Consider the following 23,721-nt stretch of genomic DNA (forward strand, 5'->3'; position numbering starts at 1 on the left):
CTCACCAGCAACTACATACCACACAACAAAAACACCAACCCAGGAATCAAACCTTGCAACGAACCCTGGTGCCAACTCTGTCCACGTATCTATTCAAGGGACACCATTATAAGATCTAACCACATCAGCCACACCATCAGGGGCTAGTTCACCTGCACATCTAACAATGTTATATATGCCATCATGTGCCAGCAATGCCCCTCTGCCACGTACATTGGCCAAACCATATAGTCTCTATGCAAAAGAATAAATGGACACAAATCTGACATCAGGAATTATAACATTCAAAAACCAGTAGGAGAGCACTTCAGTCTCCCTGGACACTCAATAACCGACCTAAAAGTGGCAATTGTTCAACAAAAAATCTTCAAAAACAGACTCCAACATGAAACTGCAGAACTGGAATTAATTTGCAAATGGGACACCATCACATTAGGTCTGAATAAAGACTGGGAGTGGTTGGGTCATTACAAAACCTAAATCTAATTTCCCCCATACTAATTTCCCCCTACTGTTACTCACACCTTCTTGTCAACTGTTTGAAAGGGGCCCCTCTCAATACTACTACAAAAGTTATTTCCCCCCCCCCCCCCCGCCCTTGGTATTCTACTGTTAACTGAATTGTCTCATTAGGCTGACCTCACACTTGGTAAGGCAACTCCCATCTTTTCATGTATTTATACCTGCTGCTGTATTTTCCACTCCATGCATCTGATGAAGTGGGGTCTAGCCCACGAAAGCTTATGCCCAAATAAATGTGTTAGTCTCTAAGCTGCCACAAGGACTCCTCATTGTTTTTGCTGATACAGACTAACATGACTACCACTCTGAAACTGATCTCTTCTGGTACCTTTGGTCTGTGGGATGCATCCTTAAACAGCTGATTTGGTTAACATAAAATGCTTGTTTGTTTTACATTTATCTTGTATCCACATGTAATACACAGATTAACTTAGTTTGTCTTCAGTTGTAATAGGGACCAAGTCTTCTATAACACAAGCTATGCTTTTGGTCTGATTTTTCCAGTTCTTTAGCACAAATATACCTCGTTTGGATACTTTTGCAGTTGTTGCACACACATTCCTTTTCACTTAATTTGTGCAAGTGCATTACTAATTATTGTGCAATAAATATAATGCTTGACTGCTAAAATAGATGCTCCCAGTCTTCTGTAAGAAAGCGTATTGCTCTCCCCAGCTGAGCACTATGTTTTAGCAAAAGAGTTAGTAACAGAAGGAGCTCTGTCTGAGGCTGGGAGCCCAGCATGGAGGCTGCTCCAGCATCACACAGGTGAGGCTGCGGAGCGGGGGGGTGGCAGGTGTCCGGGCAGAGGCGGGGGGGGGGGCAGGTGGGACTGCGGAGCGGAGGGGGGGGTCAGGTGTCCGGGCAGAGGCGGGGGGGGGCAGGTGGGGCTGCGGAGCGGAGGGGGGGGTCAGGTGTCCGGGAAGGGGGGGCTGCGGAGCGGAGGGGGGGTCAGGTGTCCGGGCAGAGGCGGGGGGGGGAGCAGGTGGGGCTGCGGAGCGGAGGGGGGGGGTCAGGTGTCCGGGCAGAGGCAGGGGGGCGGGGGGGGCTGCGGAGCGGGGGGGGTCAGGTGTCCGGGCAGAGGCAGGGGGGGCAGGTGGGGCTGCGGAGCGGGGGGGGGGTCAGGTGTCCGGGCAGGTGGGGCTGCGGAACGGAGGGGGGTCAGGTGTCCGGGCAGAGGCGGGAGGGGCAGGGGGGGCTGCGGAGCGGGGGGGGTCAGGTGTCCGGGCAGGTGGGGCTGCGGAGCGGAGGGGGGGGTCAGGTGTCCGGGCAGGTGGGGCTGCGGAGCGGGGGGGGTTCAGGTGTCCGGGCAGAGGCGGGGGGGGGCAGGTGGGGCTGCGGAGCGGGGGGGGGTCAGGTGTCCGGGCAGGTGGGGCTGCGGAGCGGGGGGGGGTCAGGTGTCCGGGCAGGGGGGGCTGCGGAGCGGGGGGGGGTCAGGTGTCCGGGCAGAGGCGGGGGGGGCAGGGGGGGCTGCGGAGCGGAGGGGGGGGTCAGGTGTCCGGGCAGGGGGGGCTGCGGAGCGGGGGGGGGTCAGGTGTCCGGGCAGAGGCGGGGGGGGCAGGTGGGGCTGCGGAGCGGGGGGGGGGGGTCAGGTGTCCGGGCAGGGGGGGCTGCGGAGCGGGGGGGGGGGTCAGGTGTCCGGGCAGAGGCGGGGGGGGCAGGTGGGGCTGCGGCGGGGGGGCGGGGCGGCTGTCGGGGGGCAGGGGCCATGCCGGGGGCGGCCCGGCGCGGGGCGGAACCAGGCGGGCGGTTCCTGTTCCCGGCCGGGCGCTGTTCGCTGCCGCACCGAGGCCCTGGATCTCCGGCAGCCGCCAGCGGGCCGCGGGGTGAGGCCGGGCCGGAGCCTTCGGGTCTGACTCGGGCTGGTTGCGGTGCGAACGGGGGCACCTCGCAGGGGGATCGGGGTGAGGCTGTGCGGGGGGGTCAGGATCGGGGCCGGCGGGGAGATCTCGGGGGGGGTATCAGGGCTGGGGGCCAGCGGGGGGAGCCGGGGGGTGGTGAGGGGAGGCGCTATAGGGCGGGACTGGGGGCAGTAGTTGGGAGTCTGGGGCTCTGTGTGTATCGCAGGTACAGTGGTGGGGTCTCTCCGGAGGGAGCTGGGTAGGGGTGAGTGGGGTGGGAGCTGGGGAATGGGTTTTTGGGGGGTGGGTTGCTCGTGGGGGTATCTCAGGAGGAGCTGGGGGGAGGGTGGCAGCCAGGGGCTGAGTGTATCCAGGTGGGGGGTATTTTGGGGGGGGTGAAGTTGGGTGATGCAGGGGGGTTGCTGGTAGGGGTATCTCTGGGGGGAGGAGAGGGGTAGGTGGCAGCCAGGGGCTGAGTGTATCCAGGTGGGGGGTATTTTGGGGGGGGTGAAGTTGGGTGATGCAGGGGGGTTGCTGGTAGGGGTATCTTTGGGGGGAGGAGAGGAGAGGAGAGGGTGGCAGCCGGGGGCCCAGGTATCTCTGGCCGCCCTGCCTAGGCAGGTCTGTGGTAGTGATGTAAAAGTTTATTTAGCCAGTTCACTGAAATCAGTAAGACTCATGCTTTTCAGTGAACAGTTATCGTCTGCTGCTAGCTGGAGTTCAGGACATCCCTGGGCGCGGGCGGTAGGGCCCTGTGTGAAACATGAGGGTGCTGCAGCACCCCCCGCACTGCTAGTTCCCTGGTTAAACATTTAACCGACAAAATTGTAATCGGTTACACAGTTATATTTTTTTAACCACTATTTACATCCCTAGCTTTTGGAAGGCATTGCTCTAGAACAGTCGTTCCCAAACTTTAACAGCCAATGAACCCCTTTCATTAGCATGTCAAGTCTCGCGAACCCCCTCTTAAAAATTAATATTTCCATGGATTTTCTGCTTTACCTGAGTATAAATTATAAAAGCAGTGATCTTGGAAATATAAAATTTGTTTTATGACATGCTTATTACACACTATTTATTATTATTATTTATCATTACAGTATTTTTATTACATTATAAAAACGGCAACACTCTTCCAAGCTCTCACTTTTCTAGCTTGTATCACTTTGAATAAGCCTGTTATAACACAAGGCTCCCATGTTTCATCAAGGAGTATCAGATGTGAAACAGCAGGAAGGTATTTAAGAAGCCAACCCAAAAAAGAGTTCCTCCTATACAAGCATTCAGGTCTTGAGCAGTCCAGGCAAACAGGGCACGTTACAACAAAGCTTAAACTTGTTCTTCGTAATGATTTAAAAAACAATCCTAGCTGCCTATTTAATTTTAAAAACAGCAAAAAATATTCACCTCCCTTTCTGTTTCTTATAAGGAGTCTTGGAGTTTCAATCTCCTCAGCGTGATAGAGATGCTTGATTTGAACTGCTTAGCTCTCGAAAGTCCAGGGGCTCCAGGCTGCTGGCCCCCTGCTGCCCGGGGTTCCTAGGGATAGCTCTGTCCACCATTAGGGATTTTTTTCCCAAGAACCCCCTGTAGCATTTCACAAACCTCCAGGGGTTCACGAACCCCAGTTTGGGAACCACTGCTCTAGCACAGGGACTTGTGCTGCCAGCTGATGTGTTGCTGCCTTTGCCCCCAGGAGCCTGCCATGAAGGTGCCAGTCAGCGTGATCCGCCTGCCCCATGGGCCGGATGGCACAAGCCGTGGCTTTGACCCCAACTCCCCTCGGTACCAGGCTCTGAGCCCCATCAGCATCTCCACTATGGGCTGTGGGAATGAGGCAGATCTGGAACGGGAGCAGCAGGCCCGCGTGGCTCTGCGGGAGCAGTACCTGCGCAGCCTGATTGCCATGGTTGGCCACACCATCCACTTCACAATGTACGAAAGAGTCAACGTCTCGGCCTTCTTCGACGCCTCAGACATCGACATCTTGAACTTCCAGGTGTCTGACCTGCAGACCCCACTGGGTGTGCACAGGGAGGCGCTGCTCCGCTGCTCGGACATCATCTCCTACACCTTCGAGCTGTGACTGCCACAGGCACCCTGCCTCCCACCTGTCCTGCTTTCTAATAAAAACACACTCGGGTACAGCTTGCAGAGTCCTTACTTCACCTTTCAGAGTGGAGGTGAATCTGCAGGCCCCAGCATCATAGCTGGAAAGTGATGCTTCTCCTCTACCCATTTGTGGTGCTCTGGAGATGGCCCTGAATTGGAGTGGAAATGAGCTTGGGGGTGGGGGTGGGGGTGCATGGAGCGGCATCCATTTGGCACAACTCATCTCTGTTTCTTTTAACTGCTAGTTATAGAAACGTGATATCTCATAATCCACTTGGCCCCATTGAATAGAACCCCGAAAAGTTTCCACCACTTTGGAGCACAGAGGCCAAAGTGATCATTCTGCAAATAGCTCATGATCACCAAATCTGCTCACTGAAGGTTACCAGTCTGGGTGGCTCGGTGAGCACCTGGCATCCCTGTGAGTAACTATGAGCACCTATTCAAATTGCGGAAAAAAGACAAGGCTCCTCAGGTTTCTATCACTGCTGCACCCCTCTCCTCCCTTCTGTCTAGACACCCAGCCCAGTGTGGGATTCACGAAGGAGGGAAGGATATTGCAGCAGTAAAACCAAAGTCTCCCAGTTTCTGCTGCTGTAAGATTTGAACTGCCAGCCCCCTGGGCCTCTGTAGAACATAGTGTGGGGCAGGGTGCAGAACAGAGCTTCGATGTACAGAGGTGAGGCCTGTGCCACTGTGGTGACCTAGGCAGCGTTAGAAAACATGTCCGCCCTTGTTTGGACTGTGATTGAGGTGAGGCTGAAAAGTAATGGGATGAAGCTGAGCCAGGAGCAAGGTCTCAGGCTGTGCACTGGTCTCCTGGGAAGCTGGTAGAAGTCTGCAGAGCGCCATCGGGCATGGGCGGAGGGGCAGCTCTCTAGATGCAATAGGATTTTCCAGCTCAAATTTTTCAGATTGTAGTTAATATCTGATCTCCCTGGTTCCTTTTGGCCAGTTTAGAAGGACAAGAGGACCCTGCTGGCTTGCAGGGGGAGGCTGCAAGTTATCGTGGCTGCATAGATTATTGGCCTGACGGGGCAGAGCGGTCGAGCCTAGCTGTTTGAGATGAAAGTTGGCAAGCTAATGCACTTTGTGAATTGGCATCAGTGGAGCAGGGATTTCAATCTCTTCTCCGGAACCTGCCATGGGCTCACCCCTTTGACCTGGAAATGAGATAATTGGCCAAGGTTTTCGGTAGTGACTAAAGGTTCCATTTGCACTCCTTGGAAATCCAATGGGAGATGTCTTAGATAGACCTGATTTTCAGAACCTGCCGAGGACCCTGAAGATCAGGCCCCTAAAACAAGGGCCCTCCCTCCCAGGCACTGAGCAGCTGGAGTTTGTGCTTGGCATGTGCCTGGGGAATATTTGTGCTTCAAGTTAATTGTGAAAATGAGACAAGCCAGGCATCTTGCCCCCATTTTGTTTGCTGGACACTTCTGTGGTGTCCTCCCAGCTTCAGCATAGTGAGCCATAGATGTGTTGTGAATAGGGGAAAACAACCCTATCATGGAGGACTGGTTGTTGGTAGCTGTAGCTGGCTCTTGGGATTGCTTGGTAAGCACATGCACTGGATGTTTCTGCTAAAACGGAAGAGTTTATAGATTTTAATGTTTTTAAACCATAGGGGATCACGGCAAGATTCCTGCATTCCAAACTTGGGACTGAGCTTGCCTGCTAAACCCAGGGTTGTGAGCTCAATTCTTGAGGGGGCCATTTAGGGAACGGAGGTAAAAAATCTGTCTGGGGATTGGTCCTGCTTTGAGCAGGGGGTTGGACTAGATGATCTTCTGAGGTCCCTTCCAACCCTGATATTCTAAGTGCTGGAGAATCCACTACAACCTTTAGTAAATTAATTATCCTGTTCCAATCCACTTGTCTGCACTCCTAGCCATTGGGTCTTAGTCTGCCTGTATCTGTGACATTAAAGAGCCCTCTAGTATCTGATAACTTCTGTCTATGTGGATACTTATAGATCATGATCCAGCCACCATTTAATGGTCTCTTTTAAAATACAGATATTGTGCTCCTTCAAGTCTCAGTGTAAGGCAAGTTTCCCAGACCTCTCTCATCACTTTCTGGATCTAGTCTAGTTTTACTGGGAGTCAGAGATTTTTCCCCCAGTGTAGTCTGGGCATGGGCTTGTGATGGTGTTATTGGTTTGTCTCTTTCCTTGGAAGCATTGGGGATGGCCACAACTGGCGATGGGATACTGGGCGGGGTGCTAGGTACTGTTGCTTTCCCCTCTCAGGCATTTGGCTGGCTGGTTCTTGCTCACATGCTTAAGGTCTAACTAATCACCATATATGAGGTTAGGAAAGAATTTTCCTCCCAAGTCAGATTGGCAGGGTTGGGGTTTTTTGCCTTCTTCTGAAGTGAGCAGTGCAGGTTACTTGCTGGGGTTTTCTGGGTACATCTCAAAGACCCTTGCAAATGCCTCAGGCACTGTGCACCTCAGTGCCTCCTGTTCTCTGCCACCAGCAAACAATTTATCAACATGAGTTTATGGAAAACAGATCCTGTCAAACTAACCATTTTTTTTTTTTTGGATGAGATTACAAGTTTGGTTGATAAAGGTACTCGGGGAGACGAAATATACTTAGATGTCTGTTAAACATCTGATTTGGTGCCACACATTTTGATTAAAAAAAACCCAGAGCAACATAAAATGAACATGGCCCACATTAAATGGATTAAAAACTGGCTAACGGTCTCAAAATGTAACTGTAAACAGGGAATCCTCATCAAGTGGGTCCATTTCCAGTGGAGTCCCTCGGGGACCAGTTCTTGGCCCTGTGCTGTTGAATATTTTTATTAAGGCCCTGGAAGAGAACATAAAAACCATCACTGAAAAGGTTTACAGATGACCCAAAAGTGGTGTGTGTGATAAATAATGTAAGGGGCTAGCTATTCCCCTTCAGCCTCCTACCGGAGCTGCAGCCAGTGATTTTAATATTCCAGCCAGTTTCAGTTACACCACGTCAGAATTTCTCTCACACACGAGCCTTTCCAACTCCTCCTATTTGTTACACATGCTTCTACCACAATTGTAACATTTCTTCTCCTTCCCCCTGGCCTCATTTCATTTGTGAGACCTGAAGTCTGACTTACAGTTGAGTAACTGGATGGTGTGACTGGTAATGTCTGAATTAAGAACCCATGGAGGTCTTACAAATTATGATCAAGTTGCCCCTTACCCTTCTCTTTGTTAAGCTAAATAGATTCAGCTCCTTGAGTCTCATTATAAGGCAGTTTTCCTAATCCTTTAGTCATTCTCATGGCTCTTCTCTGAACCCTATGCAATTTATCAACATCCTTCTTGAGTTGCAGACATGCAAACTGGACACGGTTCTGGCAGCGTTGGCACCAGTGCCAAATAGAGGTAAAAGAACCTCTCTGCTCCTGCTGGAGGGTCCCCTACTTATACATCCCAGAGTCACATTAGTTCTTTCAGCCACAGCAGTAGTCTGGGAGTTCAGTTCAGCTGATTATCCAGCATTCCCTCCATCCCCCAAAACACACTTTCAGCGTCATTGCTTCCCAGGCTAGTCCCCTATCCTGTAGGGATGGCCTGTATTAAAACACGCGCTGTTTCCTTGCACCCAGTTTATCAAGCAATCCAGCTTGCTCTGAACCAGTGACCTGTCCTCTTCATTTACCACTCCCCCAATTTTGATATCTGCAAACTTTTTCAGTGATAATTTAATTTTGTTCCAGGTCATTAATAAAGATGTTAAATAGCAAGAGGGGCCAAGCAGCAAGCCCTGCTCCCCCCCACCCCCAAAAAACACAAGGATGTTTTAATACAGGCAGCATGAGACCTCCAGCATGTGTCACTCAAAGTCTCCCAGGATCTGTTTTTTCCCTACATTTTATAGATAGGTGTGTAAGGAGCCAGTCAGCCTGTTCCCTAGTGTATGGTGGGCTGTTGCAGACACCAACTCATACCCCATCTCATGCTTTATTTGTTAGACGTTGATCCATAAGCATTCACCATCACCACCTTCTGTTATCAGTGTCTCAGACAGGTAATGCCCTTTTGACATCAAGCTCCCCTCCCCTTTTGCTCATGTTATTCCTCCTCCTAAATAGGTTACAACCATTGATCTTTAATATCCTAAGCATGTAAATCATTCCTGCAGGTTTCACTAATACCAATCAGCTCAAATTAGCAGGAGTGTTGTAAGCAACACACGAGAAGTAATTCTGCTACTCTGCTGATTAAGCCTCAGCTGGAGTATCCAGTTCTGGGTGCCACATTTCAGGAAAGATGTGGACAAATTGGAGAAAGTGAAGAGAAGAGCAACAAGCTGATTAAAGGTCTAGAACAGTGGTTCTCAACCAGGGCTACGTGTACTCCTGGGGTACTCAGATGTTTACCAGGGGGTACAGCAACTCATCTAGCTATTTGCCTAGTTGAACAGGCTACGTAAAAAGCACTAGCAAAGTCAGCACATACTAAAATTTCATACAGCCAATGACTTGTTTATACTATGTACTATACACTGAAATGTACCTTTATATTCCAATTGATTTATTTTATAATTATATGGTAAAAATGAGAAAGGAAGCCATTTTTCAGTAATAGTGTGGTGACACTTCTGTATTGCTATGTCTGACTTTGTAAGCAAGTAGTTTTTAAATGAGGTGAAACTTGGGGGTACACAAGACAAATCAGACACCTGAAAGGGATACAGTTGTCTGGAAAGGTTCGGAGCCACGGCCTAGAAAACGTGACCTATGTGGGAAGATTGAAAAAATTGGATTTGCTTAGTCTTGAAAGAAAGAGGGGATGTAACAGATTTCAAGTATATAAAAGGTTGTTACAAAGAGGCCGGAGAAAAATTGTTCTTGTTAACCTCTGAGGAGGAGAGAAGCAGCCATGGCTTTAAATTGAAGCAAGGGCAGTTTAGGTTGACATTAGGGAAAACTTCCTGTCAGGGCAGTTAAGCACTGGAATAAATGACCAAAGCAGGTTGTGGAATCTCTGTCATTGGAGGCATTTAAGAACAGGTTAGAACCTGTCAGGGTTGGTCTAGATAATACTTAAGGGACTGGCCTAGATGACCACTCGAAGTCCCATCCAGTCCCCCAGGTCTATGAATTGCAATTCTTCTTGTTTTGTTACCCAGCCTCCTCGCAGTGGCATTTAAAGAGCTAGGTAATAGCACTCTGCAGGTACCAGATCAGGCACTTGGTTGGGATTCTGATCTGTATGCATGCATAAGTTGTTCTGGTTTAACACTTCCATCAGTTTAAACCCTACTTGCACCTGCCATGTACAGGTTTCGTAGGCACAGGTCCATACCCAACTGGAACAGAACCTTCTGGAGATAAGGCCCAGGCTAGTGCATGGAGAGCTACTACCCCATGTTAGGATATGGATATTCAGGCCTGTCTGCAAGGCCTGTAGTTTAAGACCGTAGGTGTATGTTTATCATGTAGCTAGTTATAGAGGTATAAAAGAAAGACTCAAAGTCACTCTCTGCCTGCCTAAGGGCCTTCTCTCACTGTGACAGTCTGACACCCTGCTCTTAAACTAAGGCCTTTGGCTAAGCAGTGGGAGCAGCCATAAGCTGGGAAGCAAACGGTCACATCCGCACACATTTCAAACCAGTCATATTGAAATAAGGGAAGCAGGGGCTGTTAGAGCGGTGAGCCGATCTATCACCTCCAGAGAAAGGGAAGAGCCTAGGAGATGTAAAAAGAAATTTCGTTTGATAGTTTTCTGTTTGGTAAGAACTCACTTATCAATAGACAGTTAGGAAACCCTCATGTCTTTATAGATGTAGCTGTGAAATCCTCACTTCTGTGTTGTTTTGTCATTATAGTCCCCACTCTGCTATTGTTTATTTGCATTATTTGTCTGCTGTAGAATTAATTTTGCTGGGTGTGAACTAATTAAGGTGGTTTACCTCAGGGGGGGCCAACCTGGGGCTCCGGAGCCACATGCGGCTCTTCAGAGGTTACGATGTGGCTCCTTACCTCAGCACTGACTCCAGGGCTGGAGCTATAGATGCTGACTTTCCAATGTGCTGGGGGGTACTCATTGCAAAAACCCCCTGCTCTGCCCCTCACTCTACCCTTCCCCCAAAGCCCCTGCCCCTTCCCTGCCCTCGCTCCTCCCCAGCTTCCTGTGCACATGAAACAGCTGATGGGAGTAGGTGCTGATTGAGGGGGCTGCCAGCAGGGGATGGGGAGCTGCTGATATATTACTGGGGCTCTTTGGCAATGTACATTGGTAAATTGTGGCTCCGTCTCAGGCTCAGGTTGGCCACCCCTGGGTTAGTTATGTTACAATGTTAGGATTTGTTAGGTAAATTTCAGTAAAATGATTGGTTAAGGTATAGCTGAGATTATTACTATATACGTTAGGGGCAAACAGGAACTAAGTCAGGATATGAAAATAAGGAAAAAGGAACTTGAATTTAAGCTTTCTGGAAGTTCACCCTAATAAACATCGAATTGTTTGCACCTTCGGACTCTGGGTATTGTTGCTCTCTGTTCACACGAGAAGGACCAGGGAAGTGAGAGGGTGAAGGAATAAACCCTCTAACACCCCAGAAGGAGCCTCCCCTCTCAGCACTCTGGGCCTGCATCCCCTAAGGGCACCCACTAGCCCATCTAGCAAAGAGGGCCTAGGGGTGGAGGGAACTGGCATTTCCTTAGGAAAGCCACAGCCTAAGCCACCCTGTGTGGTCTAAGCCTCACTCCTCCCGCATCCCTGCTGTCTGCAGGGGCAGGCCACAGGTATTCCAGGGGGAAGGGCACAGCTTACAGATACTGACCCCTAGCCCCAATTCCCTTACACTGCAGACCCACTCCCCTCCCAAAGTCAAAATGCTCAGCTCCACCTCTCCCCCGTCCGGTGTCACAGGAAAGCTCTGCAGTTACCCTGGGTGCAGGTCCTTTCAGACACAAAGGGGAGACCGAGTTGAGGCCTGGCCCAGATGCCCAGTTTAAGGCTCCTGCAAGGACTAAGGCGGATTTTTTATTATTATCCGATACTGGCATCTTAAAAACAGAACAGCAATGTACAGCTTTGCTACACAGCAGGGCTGGCGGGGCCTGCTGAGCCGATCGCACCACAAGGGGGCAGAGACCAGTGCTGCGCTGGGACCCATGCTCTAATGGCGGTAGTGAGGGCTTCTGGACCGGGAGCGTGAACGCCTGCAAAGGGAGAAGACAGGCTGGTTAAAGCAAGGAGGGGAATGTGCAGCCGGGGCAGCCCTGGGGCAAGGAGGGTCCCCAGCTGCTCACTAGCAGCCACACAGCACTCCCCCCAGTTCCCTATAGGGGCATCAGAGCTACATCAATCTCTCTGGTCCATGAAAAAGCCTGACAGGGGCCTCACTGTGTTTGGGTTCAGCGGGAGAGAGTCAGAGGTGACACAGGGACTGGGCCACTCTGAAACCGCTGCCTGCCTCAGTCAAGCAGCACCACAGTGACGGCTCCCTCCTGGGCTCAGCTCCCCTCACTTCTCCCGCCCAGGCATGACTGCTCTGCACGCGGCAGCCAAGCTGTCATGGACACCGCTGGCCGAATGCACCCGGGCCTGCCCTCACCACAGCCTGCCCTGCCCCGTGCCCCCCCCTCCCCCCTGCTGCAGGGGCAGGACACCCCCTGCCTCTGCATGCAGCTGAACAGCCAAGGGTGTGAGCAGGGCCAGCAGCATGAGGCAGCGACTGGAGGAGCCCGCTGAATGCCACGGGCCAGCAGGGCACGCCAGGTCTATGAGGGGACGGGGTCCTGAGTGTCATGTGTTCCCTGTGCCCACCTGCCCCAAGGCTCAGGACTGGCTGCCCTCACAGCTCCTCCATGGGCAGGGCTGGGAGCTGCAGGCAGCTGGTTACCACATACCAGGCGAGGGGAGACTGAACCTACCTCCTGGAGGAACCATATTCCCGACCTGCAAAGCAAAGGGCAAGGGTTACAACTTGGAGATGAAGCCTCTGCACTGGCAGGCATGGGCTTAGGAGATGCTATTGTGCCCACAGGGCAGCTGCTTGGTGGGCAGGAGAAGGATAACCTGGTTGCTCTGGAGAGTGGGACAGCCCTTTCCAGCAGCTTTAGGCTCGGGGAGGCTGATTTATAGTGAACTAACTGAGAAATGCAGGGATTCCACCCACTGCTCTGGGGAAAGGACGTACTGAACAGTACAGATCTGACCCTGCAAGGTGAACAGGCAGGTAAGTGTCTGCAGCACTGCAGGCGATGGTGGCAGTTTCATTAAACACTTCTTAGCAGTGTTTTTTGAGATGGGTCGCTCATATTGATTCCAATTAGGTGTGCGCTCGCTGTGGGCACAGCTGCCAGAAGATTTTTCCCCAGCAGTATCCGCCACCCCCTCAGTTCCTTCTTGCCGGCTACTCTGACAGGGGGGTAGGAGGGTGGGTATTGGAATGAACATGAGTAACTTCTCGAAGAACAATAGTTACAAGAAGCTTGGTAACCGTTTTTTCTTCTTTGAGTGCTTACTCATGTCAATTCCAATTAGGTGAATCCCAAGCCTAAATTTTGGAGGTGGGGTCAGAGTTCAAAGGTTCGCTGACTGAAGCGCCGCTCTACCAAAGGCTGCATTGTCTCGTGCCTGCTGGGTAACTCTAAATGCAAAGTGAAAGTGTGTAATGATGACCATGTCGCTACTCTGCATATTTCCTGGGTTGGGACATGTGCCAGGAACACTGCTGATGAGGCCTGTGGCCTGGTGGAGTGTGCTGTAAGCAGAAGGGCAGGTACCTTTGCCAGGCCATTGCACTCCCAGATCCATGACAAGACCCTCTGGGAGAACACTGGAAGCCCATTCATTCTGTCCACTACGGCAACAAACAGTTGAATGTGACTTTTGGAACGGTTTCATTCACTCAGCGTAAAATGCCAATGTCCGCCAAACCTCTGGTGAGTGAAATTTCTGCTTCCTGCTGCTTGAGTGCGGCTTAGGATAGAAAACTGGGAGACAATCTCGGGAAGGAAACCTGGATGAGGCCTGAGCTGAACCTTGTCCTTATAGAACACAGTGTAAGGAGGCTCTGATGTTAAGGCCCTAAGTTCAGACACCTTCCTGGCTGATGTTATTGCTACCTGAAATGCCATCTTGTATGAGAGGTACAATAGAGAACATGTCACCAGCGATTCAAAAGGTGGCCCCGTTAGTCTGGAAAGGACCAGATTGAGGTCCTAGGCTGGGACTGGCTGTCAGATGTGCGGATACAGCCTGTCGAGACCTTTCAGGAAATGACTGACCATAGGGTTGGCAAAAGATGATTGTCCCTCTGCACCTGGATGGAAGGCAGAAATGCCAGCCAAGTGAACCTTTATTGACGACATGGACAGCCCTTATTTGAGATGGAGCAGATAGTCCAGTATGAGGGGAATGGACACGAGCGTTGGAGACAGACAGGGTTGCGCCGACCAAATTGAAAATTTCTTCCACTTGGCCAGGTAGTAGCCCTCGTGGAAGGTTTCCTACTGCCAAGGAGGACTTGTCTGACCAGGTCCACTGGATTCAGCCATGGAGCTGCCACATCGTGAGATGCAACGATTCATGGTTTGGGTGCTGGAGATGGCCTGGATCCTGAATTATAAAATCTGGGAAGAGCGGCACGGTGACTAGGGCTTCCACGGACATTTCCAGGACAGATGCGTATCAATGTTGACAGGACCAGGCTAGAACTATCAATATGACTGAGGCATCGTCCTTCTGAACTTTGAGGCGCATCTTGTGAACGAGAGGGATGGGAGGGAACACATACAAGACGTAGCCCTCCCATGAAAGGAGGAACGTGCCCACAATGGAGCCTGGGCTGTGGTTCAGGAAGGAGCAAAACTGATTTTTCTTGTTGCATCATGTGGCAAACTGGTCTATCTGGGGAAACCCCCACTGCTGAAAGATGGGAGTTCAGAACATCCAGGTGCAAGGATCACTTGTGGCTGTGGAACGACCTGCTGAGATAGTCCACTGCCTCGTTCTGTACTCCGGGGAGGTACAATGCTTCCAGCTGTATCGAATGAGCTATGCAGAAGTCCCACAGCTTCCTGGCAGAGGGGAGAGGAGCGTGCACCCCGATTGTCTATATAAAACATGGCTGTGGTGTTGTCTGTCATAACCAATACACATTTCCCTTCCAGATAAACTTGGAATGTCTGGCATGCTAGGCAGAGCACTCTCAGCTCTCTTAAGCTGACGTGGACAGTGAGCTCCGCCTGAGACCAGAGACCTTGTGTCTTGAGGTCTCCCACATGTGCACCCCACGCCAAGGCTGATGCATCTGTCACCAACAAGAGAGATGGCTCAGGTCTGGTGAAGGAAACTCCCACTCATACCACCTGGGGTCGAACCACCACAGGAAGGAGTCAAGGGCCAGACGAGGCAGGGTGACGACCTTGTCCAGATTGTCCCGAACTGGCCAATATACCGAGGCCAGCCACAATTGGAGCAGCTGGAGTCTGAACCTGGCGTGCTGTACTACATAGGTACAAGCAGCCACATGTCCCAGAAGCTTTAGGCAATTCCTTGCAGTTGTGGTAGGGAACTGCCTGAGATTTCAAATAGTGTTGCCCAGGGCCTGGAACTGCGATTCTGGGAGGTATCCCCTGGCCTTCATGGAGTCCAATACCGCCCCTATGAACTCGATCCGCTGGACCAGGCACAGAGTTGACTTTTGCACATTCAGGAGAAGGCCTAGTTCGTCGAAAGCTGCTGTTATGAACCCGACTTGCGCCTCCACTTGCTCTCTGGAGCAGCCCTTGATCAGACAGTCGTTGAGGTACGGAAACACCCTGTCGCCTGTGCAGGAACGTGGCCACAACTGCCATGCACTTGGTAAACACTCAAGGCACTGCTGAGGGGCTGAACTGGAGGACCGTGAACTGTAGTGATTGTGGTTCACCACACATCTGAGGTACCTCCTGTGGGACTGTGATTACGATGTGAAAGTACGCGTCCTTCAAGTTGAGGGTGGCATACCAGCCCCCTGGATCCAATGAAGGGAGAATGGAGACCATGCAAAAATTGGCTGCCTTTGGCATTATGAAATACCAGAAATAAAAGCCCTTGCCCTTCAGCTCCTGAGGAACCTCTTCCACTGCCCCCAGCAACAGGAGCAAATGCACCTCCTGTATGAGGTGTTGCTTTTGAGAAGGGCCCCTGAAGAGGGACAGGGAAGGAGGGTAGAAGGGCCAAGAACTGGAGGGAGTATCCCCTTCCTATCATGTGGAGCCCCTAGTGGTCCGACGTAATATGGGTCCATGCAGGGTAGAAAGGGAACAATCTGTTCAAGAAGGTAAGGTGGGGTGGATCCAGTGTCCATGCTGGTGCGCCGTCCTTGAGCGTGCCTTCAAAAGGTCGTCTTCTGGCCTGAAGACAGCTTTGACTGGCCGTAGCCCTGGTGTGGGGAAGGGTACGGCCTCTTCCTGCCATTCCTGTTCCTCCAAGAGCCATCCTGTCTGTTCTGTGGCTGGTAGAACCATGATGGAGGTTGTGGCCTGAAATGTTTCCGCTGTATAGTGAGGGTATCAGGCCAAAGGACTGGAGTGTGGCCCTCGAGTCCTTCAGGCTATGGAGCCTTGCGTCTGTCTTTTCTGAAAAACAGGCTGAGCCTTCAAAGGGAAGATCCTGGATAGTCTGCTGGACCTCGTAGGGGACACCAAAGACTTGCAGCCAGGAGTTCCTCATCATGGCTACCCCCTGTTGCCATGGTGTGGGTGGCTCGAGTGATGAGCTTGCCATCTTCCAGCAGCACAGAAAACTCTGCGCTGAAGTCCTGTGGCAGCAGCTCCTCAAATTTGGCCATCACTCCGCAGGTGTTGTAGCTGTATCCACTGACGATGGCCTGTTGATTTGAAATGCGGAGCTGCAACCCCCACATTCAATAGACCTTCCTGCCAAACAGGTCTAATTTCTTCATCTTCCAGTTTTTTTGGGAGCGCCCGATAGCCCTGGTTCTCATGCTGGTTAGCCGTGTCCCCTACCAGGGAATCTGACGGAGAGTGCGTATAAAGGTGCTCATCTCTCTTTGAGGGAACAAAGTACCTTTGCTTATTCCTCTTTGCCATGGGAGGCAGAGAGGCCAGGGTCTGCCACAAGGTCTTAGTGGCCTCACTGATAGTTTTAGTAAGTGGCAGGGCAATGCAGGATGGTGATGGCTTGTCCCTCGACAGCACCGAAGGTCGAACTGGCCCTGGTGATTTGTCTCTCCTTGGAGGGGAGGACGGCGCTGTAAGCTCCAGCAGGTCCCTTGCCACCTAACACCCCTCTGGTGTGGAGGGGAGCTGCAGCTCTCAGCTGTGGCTGGCAGGTGAGCAATGAGGGTCCAGACTCGACTGGATCCCCGTGGGGGCAGGAGTCGGTGTGACCCTGGTTGGTGGCGGGGCCAAGGTGGCGTGGCCTGACGCGGGTCTCTCAGCCAACTGCTCCTTGAGCTCAGCTGGAAGAGAGCATCTCCTCTCCAGCCTCCTCTTCTTTTGGGGCACCGGAGACTGAGATCGGTGCCTCCCTGTGGTGAGGCCTTGTGGACAGAGCCAGGGTGGTGCAGAGGATCTCTCTGAGTTCTTCCTCGGCGCCAGCGCATTCCGCACCGATGAGGAGGTGTTAGGGTCGGCTCTGCCCAGCCGGGGTCCGACTGAGGGTGGCGCGCAGCCTCCATAAGGAGGATCTTGAGACACTGGTCCTAGTCTTTAAGGGTTCTGGGGCAAACCCCCCTGCAAATCTTGCAGCGCTCCTGATGGTGCTCCCGCAAACACTTCAGACACAAAGTGTGTGGGTTGCTCCTGGGCACAGACTTGCCACAGTCCTCGCAGGCTTTAAAACCCAGGGACTGAGGCATGCCCCGATGCCAGGAGAGCATTGGGGGAGAGGGGTACTCCCAAAATGAAACTTAGCAAAGAAACTACCTAATGATCTAACTTACCACAACAAGTAGGATAACTATAGTCACAATTTACAAAAAGACACTGCAAGACTGGAGGCACTTGCCAAAGCAAGAGTTAGAGTTAGTGCTAACCGTCACTAGCAGTAAGTAGAAACTTAGGGGATGGCAGGTTGGCAGGGCCCTATATTGAGTGCCATAAAGGTGCAACCCCAGGGGGCGCCCAGGCCAACCCAATGGATACCGCCAGGGAAAAATCTTCCGGCTGCCAGGCACGCACCTAATTGGAATTGACATGAGCAACACATCTCAAAGACCTTTTCTTTTTTTAAATACATCGGCCAATATTTTCAGAAGTAGAGGCCTAAGTTGAGACCCTGAAGCCTATATTTAGGCATCTCAGGGTGGGATTCCCAGAAGCTCCCATGTGACTTCAGAACGGATGTTAACAATGCCCTGCCCCCCTCTCTCTCAGAACAGATGAGCATTTTAAGAGTGACACATCTTAGTAGAAAAAATGCTATGTAAGCTCTGAAATTCTCTTAACAGTTAGCAAATGGCAGAGTCAAGCATGAGCCATCCAGTTCAGCAACTGGAGACTAACCGGGAAGCAGTTGGCTGATAGGGAGATCAGCCAACTGCTCTGGGGAAAGGACGTACTGAATGGTACAGGCCTGACCCTCCAAGCAGGGGAAGGTAACCTAACTCTCGCAGTCCTACTAGTCAGATGGAAACAGAACAAGCTAATTCCACTTTTCAACTCTCACATATAAAAAATATTGATTGTTTTTATTAATCTTGATTTAGCTCTGCCCTCTGGGGCACCTGGCATCGGCCATTGTCGGAAGACAGGACACTGGGAGAGACGGACCTTTGGTCTGACCCAGTCTGGCCGTTCTTATGTTCTTAACCCCTGGCGAAAAGGGAAGCCGTGGATACAGCCAACTCCCACTGGGATGCTGGCTCTCCAGGGGCACGAGCCATTAGTGAGGCTGGACGTTACCCAAATGGCACTGTTCCCCCAGAACACCACACATCATGCTTCCCCCTCACGCACACACCTGGACCCCTGAAGAAGCTGCTCTGAGGGACTGCAGAAGACTGACCTCGAGGCTACTGGGAGTAGGGTGGAGGGGTCTCCCACTGGCCTCAAAATCACTGGCCATTTCTGAAGATTTAGGCCCTAATCTCTGGGAACCCAGCCAGTATCCAGAGCACAGGCTGAGGATGAAAAGTGACATCTGCTGGACACATGTAGCATAGAGTCACCTCCCAGCCTAGCCCACGGCCACTGCAACACCATCACAGTAAATGCTGGAGCGAGGAGCAGCTCTCTCCCCAGTTCTGCAGACAGCCAGCCCCCAAACCACAGCTGCTCCCTGTGACGCTGGGCTCCATATGCTTTATGAAAATATGCTTATGAATGTGAATATGATGTAAATGGAATATGCTTTATGCAAAAGGTCTCTTGTAAGGTATCATTACAAAGCTTATGATCTACTCCGTGTGTTCATCCTATTTGTCTGCATGTATTATTTCTCTGTCTGGAGTTAGGAGACTAAGCTATAAACTTGTATTACTGATGTAAACATATTACGTGGAAGCCATTAAGGCACTTCAGAATCAATGACCTGTAAATGGCTCTGTTTACCTGCAAACCTTCCTGTGTACGTGTGGGCCAGCCCTGGAAGAACGGAGGTTGGGGGTCTCACAGGACGTGTGACCATGTCACAGGATACTAAAATCCATCTTAAATCTGGTACTTTTTCATTTAGAAGGAGGGGTGGGGACCCAGAGAGACAAAAGATTCCCACCTTGTGCCAAAGCTATGAAAGGGGGTGTAGCAGAACAAAGAGGCCAGTCATGAGAAAACCCCTAGTTACCAGCTGAGCTGGAACTAACAAGGGCTGTACCAGGGAAAGGATTAGGCCCAGACTAGGAAGGAGTCTAGTCTGTGAAAGAAGCTTATTGGAACATCTCTGAAGGTGAGATTTACCTGTAGTCAGTTTCTTAATGTATTGCACTTAGACTTGCATATTTTTGCTTTATTTTGCTTGGTGACTTACTTTATTCTGTCTGTTATTACTTGAAACCACTTGAATCCTACTTTTTATACTTAATAAAATCACTTTTGTTTATTAGTAAACCCAGAGTAAGTGATTAATGCTTGGGGGAGCAAACAGCTGTGCATCTCTCTCCATCAGTGATATAAAGGGCAGACAATTTATGGGTTTACCCTGTATAAACTTTTTTACAGAGTAAAACGGATCCCACTGGGAACTGGGTGCTGGAGACCAGTAACCTGCTGAGTGGTTTTCACTTAAAGCCTGCAGCTTTGGGGGCCTGGTCCAGACCCTGGGTCTGTATTGCAGCAGGCTAACACGTCTGGCTCCACAAGGCAGAGTTCTGGCAGCCCAAGCTGGCAGGGGAAACGGGCTCAGAGGTAATTTCAGCACGAGGTGACAGTCCCAAGGGGGTCTCTGTGACCGAACCCATCACACTCCCTGCCCCCCAGTCTGTGCCTGCCCCCACTCTCTGATAGCACAGGAGTCATTTGCCAGGGCGGTGCCAAGCAGTGGGTACTCACTGTATCGTGGGGATGGGGAGCGGCTCTGCCTACTGTATTGCCTTTCCCATTCTTCCCGCTCCTTCTCTCGCCTCTCTCTCTCCCTGCAGAAAAACAAGAGGGCTTAGTGCACAACCTGCAGAGAACACGCCCAGAGCACAACAGGGGAAGGAAGAGAGTTTACTTCATTCGGATCTTCCGGGCCATGGCTCGCAGCTCGTCTTCTCGCTCCTGAAAGAGAGAGGCACGGATCAGCCAACCGCCACGTGGCATGCACAGGCAGCGAGGTGCCCCCAAGAGGCAGCTGCTACACATTCATTCTGTGGGCAGAGCCTTTCAAAGCTCAGCTGAGGCACAGCCTCCCAAGCTCAGGGTGAACCCCAAAACACACACACTCCCCTCAGCACAGCAGTGCTCCCCTGACTTCACTCCCCACCCCTGCCTATTGCGCCCCTGGACCACTGCTGTGGATGTTACCTCTGCTCTTGGGTAACACATCCATGAGCGCTCCTAACCAGGCAGAGGGGTCTGCAGGGAGCGGCCATTCCAAATGGCCGGACACTCCACTCAGGGGTGTGAAATGGGAGTAGTGGCGCAGCCCAGTGGTTAGAGGCAGAGAGACTGACCCATGTCAAGGTGCAGCTGGGTCACGTACCTGCCTTTCATGTTCCTGCTGCATCATCTTCTCTTGTGCTGCCTTTTTGTCAGCTTTAACTGAGAGAGAGACAGAGAGAGATTTTAAGCAGCTGCCACAAGGCCAGGCCAAAGTGGCAAGTGAACTGCATGATGAAACCAGTCCTGCTTACACTGCCTGTTGAGAGCCTTCTGCATTCGCAACTTCAGCTTCTCCTGCGGAGTCAGCTTTGGCTACAAGGAAAGTTAAACAGAGACGTGTTAAGGGAAGGCACAGGGACATTGGCACTGCCAGACGGGATCAGATCCGGACGCACTCTTGCTGAGGAGGGCATCTCCTACACCAGATGCCTCAGAGGAAGAGACAGAAAACCCTGCACCAGACAGATGGGGGAGCAACCTGCCCCGGCAGGTCTCATCCTGATCCTTGACACCTACAGACTGGGTTAGACCCTGAAGGAGGAGAGTCTTCCCCCACTTCCCATGTTCTGTGTTGCGTTGACTAGAGTAACTCGGGATATTCTTGTCAGAAACAGCCAGTCCCTCATTGCATCTTGCCAAGTTTTTGGCCACAGCAATATCCTGTGTCAATGAGTTCCTTCTGAATAAAATATGAGAGTCAGTCTGTGGATGTCCTCATCAGTTTGGAATTTTCACCTTCTAATTTCATGGAACGTTCCCTTCCTGTGCTGTGAGGCAGGGAAATGCTCCCAATCTCCCTTCTCGACCAGTCAGTAATTCACAGACTTTCTCCTGTCGCTTCTTATTCACCTCCTCTAGAGGAGGGTCTACCCTACAGCCAGGACGTGAGATTGTAGACATCTTCGAGCTAGCTTTGACTGAATTTGATCCAAGCTAGCTTGAGTAACAATGGCACTGAAGTCACAGCGGAAGGGGTGGAGGCATAGGCCAGCTGCTTCTAGGGACCAAGGGAGCTAGATCAAATCTACCTCAGGTGTATCTACACATGCTGCAATCCCACTTCCAACTGCAGTGTGTAGACATACCCTAAGGGAATAAAGCCAAATCTTTTCCCTCCCTCCAGCCAAGAGTTTTGACCATTGTTACAGATTTGTAGATTCCAAGGCCAGAAGGGACCAGTGTGTATAACCCAGGCCAGGGAACGGCCCAAAAATAATTCCTAGGGCAGAGCTTTTGGAAAACCATCCCATCTTGATTTAAAAGTTGCCAGTGATGGAGAATCCACCATGACTGCTAGTAAGTTGCTCCAATGGATAATGACTCTCACAGTTCCCATCTGAATTTGTCTAGCTTCAACGTCCAGCCATCGGACCGTGTTAGGCCTTTCGCTGCTAGATGGAAGAGCCAGTTATTAAATATTTGTTCCCCACACAGGTACTTGTAGACTATGATCAAGTCCCCCTTCTCCTCTGAACCTCCTGTTCTAGGGTGTCCTGTGTGAGATGGGGTGACCAGTGCTGCACAGTCTGCACCCGTTAATCTCTATCCCATCCTTTGCACCCTAGCCCCTGGTTTGTTCTCCTGGCTGCAGAAGTGCACTGAAGAGGGCTCTTCTTGGAGCTGCCTGCAATGGTGCCTGGGTCCCTGGCCTGACTGGACACTGCATTTACATCACTCCAAGGTGGGTGAGAAGGAGGACAATGTACTTTCCTGCCTTTTTCTGGGAGCACTCTCAGGCTGCGTGCCAAGCTGGGCCTCTCAGGTCTGGGGAACGGCCCTGTGGACAGGCAGCCAGAAACAAGAGGCTTCACTGGTCAGAATATGCAACTCAACTTAGGCCAGCAGGGACCCACTCAAAGGCACCCAGTGGCACCCAAAGGAGGGGCCAAGGGCCACTCTCCGGTTGGTTCTAGCGTAGATGGGAGCTGGGCAGAGGCTGCTGCTCCTCTAACAGCCACAAAAAGGGCTTGGGGACTGGAGGAACTCAGCCCAGCCAGCCACGTCTGTTCATGCAGCCGGGGGGAGACCAGCACCAGCAATACTCCAGGGGCTGCTAGAGTGTGCAGCTTTCAATCCCATCTAAGGGAAACCCTGGAACTCATGGCCAGCTAGCAGCCTTGGTGCCACAGTTTGGGCTCCCTGGAGCAAAGGAAGCCAAGCCCTGGAGCACTCCTCTGATTTAACACCCTCCAACCCCACATGGAAATTCAGTCTGCCCAGCATGTGACCTGGGTAGCTTTAACATGCCTTAAGTTACAGGTTACAGACAGGTTAGCCCTCCGGCACTCAGGATGCCACTGCCACAAGAGTGCACCCAGGCTTTGACACGCCCTCCCCAATCCGCCAGTAGCATGGGACTACTGCAGTCCTTCAGGGTAGGGCCCTGGAAGTGCTCCTATGGCAAGCCAGATCAACCCACAGTGGGGCAGCTGGATACTAGACTCCCACTACGTTACTGCTGTGCTCAGCCTAGCGCTCTCCTGACCATTAGCACCAAGAGTTATCACAGGCAGGATCAGAGTGAACCCGTGCAGCAGCTCCATGTCTCTGGGGACAGCACTGATCTCTTGCAGGGATTCAAGCCAAGAAAGAATGTGTCTAACACCTGCAGTGCTGGGGAGCCCTGGCCACCCTAGCCCAGCTCCATTCACAGAGGGCCAGGCTGGCCAGGACTTCACCTCCATTAGCCCACTGGCGGAAGTGCAGAAGCTCATCCCCAAGACTTACTCTCTGAATGCAAGAAGTTAGTCCACCAAGACTGAGCGTGTGGATTGCTGCTGTTGGCTGTCAGTCATGTGGATTGACATTTCCCCAGCGCTTTAGCAAATTTGATCGATTAGCCCAGCGTATTAAGCAGACAAGAAAACATGTTTGACAATTGCCCTGGGGCTAGAACCAGCTCCCCACATTCAAATCATACCAAGAAGGTGCCTGGCCTATATACACCCCTCGCTCGCTCCTTTCTGACAGACAGCATCCATCGGACAGCCTGAGCCCTAAGCGTCACACAAAGGCTCCCCGTGGTAGTGATGGCTTGGAGATGACCTGCAGAGCGGCAGGCAGAGAGATGCCAGGGTAACCCCTAGGGCACGCCCTCCCTTGCTCTGCAGAAGATCCCACTGCACACCCCCACACAGGCATCTTGCTTCCCTAGGGACCCAGTCTTGGGATCTAGACCATCAGGAGTTCATTGGGTGCCACCCCTTCCCAGACACATGGAGGGAAGCCAACACCCTGCTGCCCATTCCTGGAGAGC

The 23,721-nt window shown here is 51.7% G+C and overlaps 2 protein-coding genes across 6 annotated transcripts in view; one reads left to right on the forward strand and one right to left on the reverse strand.

The window, feature by feature from the left end:
- The first annotated feature begins 2,272 nt into the window (after window positions 1-2,272).
- Window positions 2,273-4,513, forward strand: GEMIN7 (gem nuclear organelle associated protein 7). Of its 3 annotated transcripts, none has more exons than XM_050927916.1 (2): window positions 2,273-2,348; window positions 4,063-4,513. In XM_050927916.1, exon 2 carries the CDS (start codon window positions 4,072-4,074, stop codon window positions 4,450-4,452), a length of 381 nt encoding a protein of 126 aa, XP_050783873.1. In that variant the 5' UTR covers window positions 2,273-2,348; window positions 4,063-4,071; the 3' UTR covers window positions 4,453-4,513. The 3 variants fall into 3 exon arrangements, with proteins under 3 accessions (XP_050783873.1, XP_050783875.1, XP_050783874.1); XM_050927918.1 differs by having other exon boundaries at window positions 2,278-2,372; XM_050927917.1 differs by lacking the exon at window positions 2,273-2,348 and adding an exon at window positions 2,350-2,426.
- Window positions 4,514-11,449: 6,936 nt separating this feature from the next.
- CLASRP (CLK4 associating serine/arginine rich protein) overlaps window positions 11,450-23,721 on the reverse strand; it is a 44,995-nt gene continuing 32,723 nt past the window's right edge. The window contains exons 18-23 of one of the 3 annotated variants that reach the window (XM_050927801.1): window positions 20,717-20,777; window positions 20,566-20,624; window positions 20,095-20,141; window positions 19,932-20,014; window positions 12,363-12,387; window positions 11,450-11,648 (exon numbers count right to left, since the gene is read on the reverse strand). In XM_050927801.1, coding sequence (XP_050783758.1) covers window positions 11,606-11,648; window positions 12,363-12,387; window positions 19,932-20,014; window positions 20,095-20,141; window positions 20,566-20,624; window positions 20,717-20,777 — 318 coding nt within the window. In that variant the 3' untranslated portion in view covers window positions 11,450-11,605. Of the gene's footprint in view, window positions 11,649-12,362; window positions 12,388-19,931; window positions 20,015-20,094; window positions 20,142-20,565; window positions 20,625-20,712; window positions 20,778-23,721 lie in introns of those variants that run through there. The other 2 variants (XR_007770206.1, XM_050927802.1) reach the window with 2 other exon arrangements.

Source organism: Gopherus flavomarginatus, chromosome 18 (genome assembly GCF_025201925.1).
Source record: "Gopherus flavomarginatus isolate rGopFla2 chromosome 18, rGopFla2.mat.asm, whole genome shotgun sequence".
Taxonomy (NCBI): domain Eukaryota; kingdom Metazoa; phylum Chordata; order Testudines; family Testudinidae; genus Gopherus; species Gopherus flavomarginatus.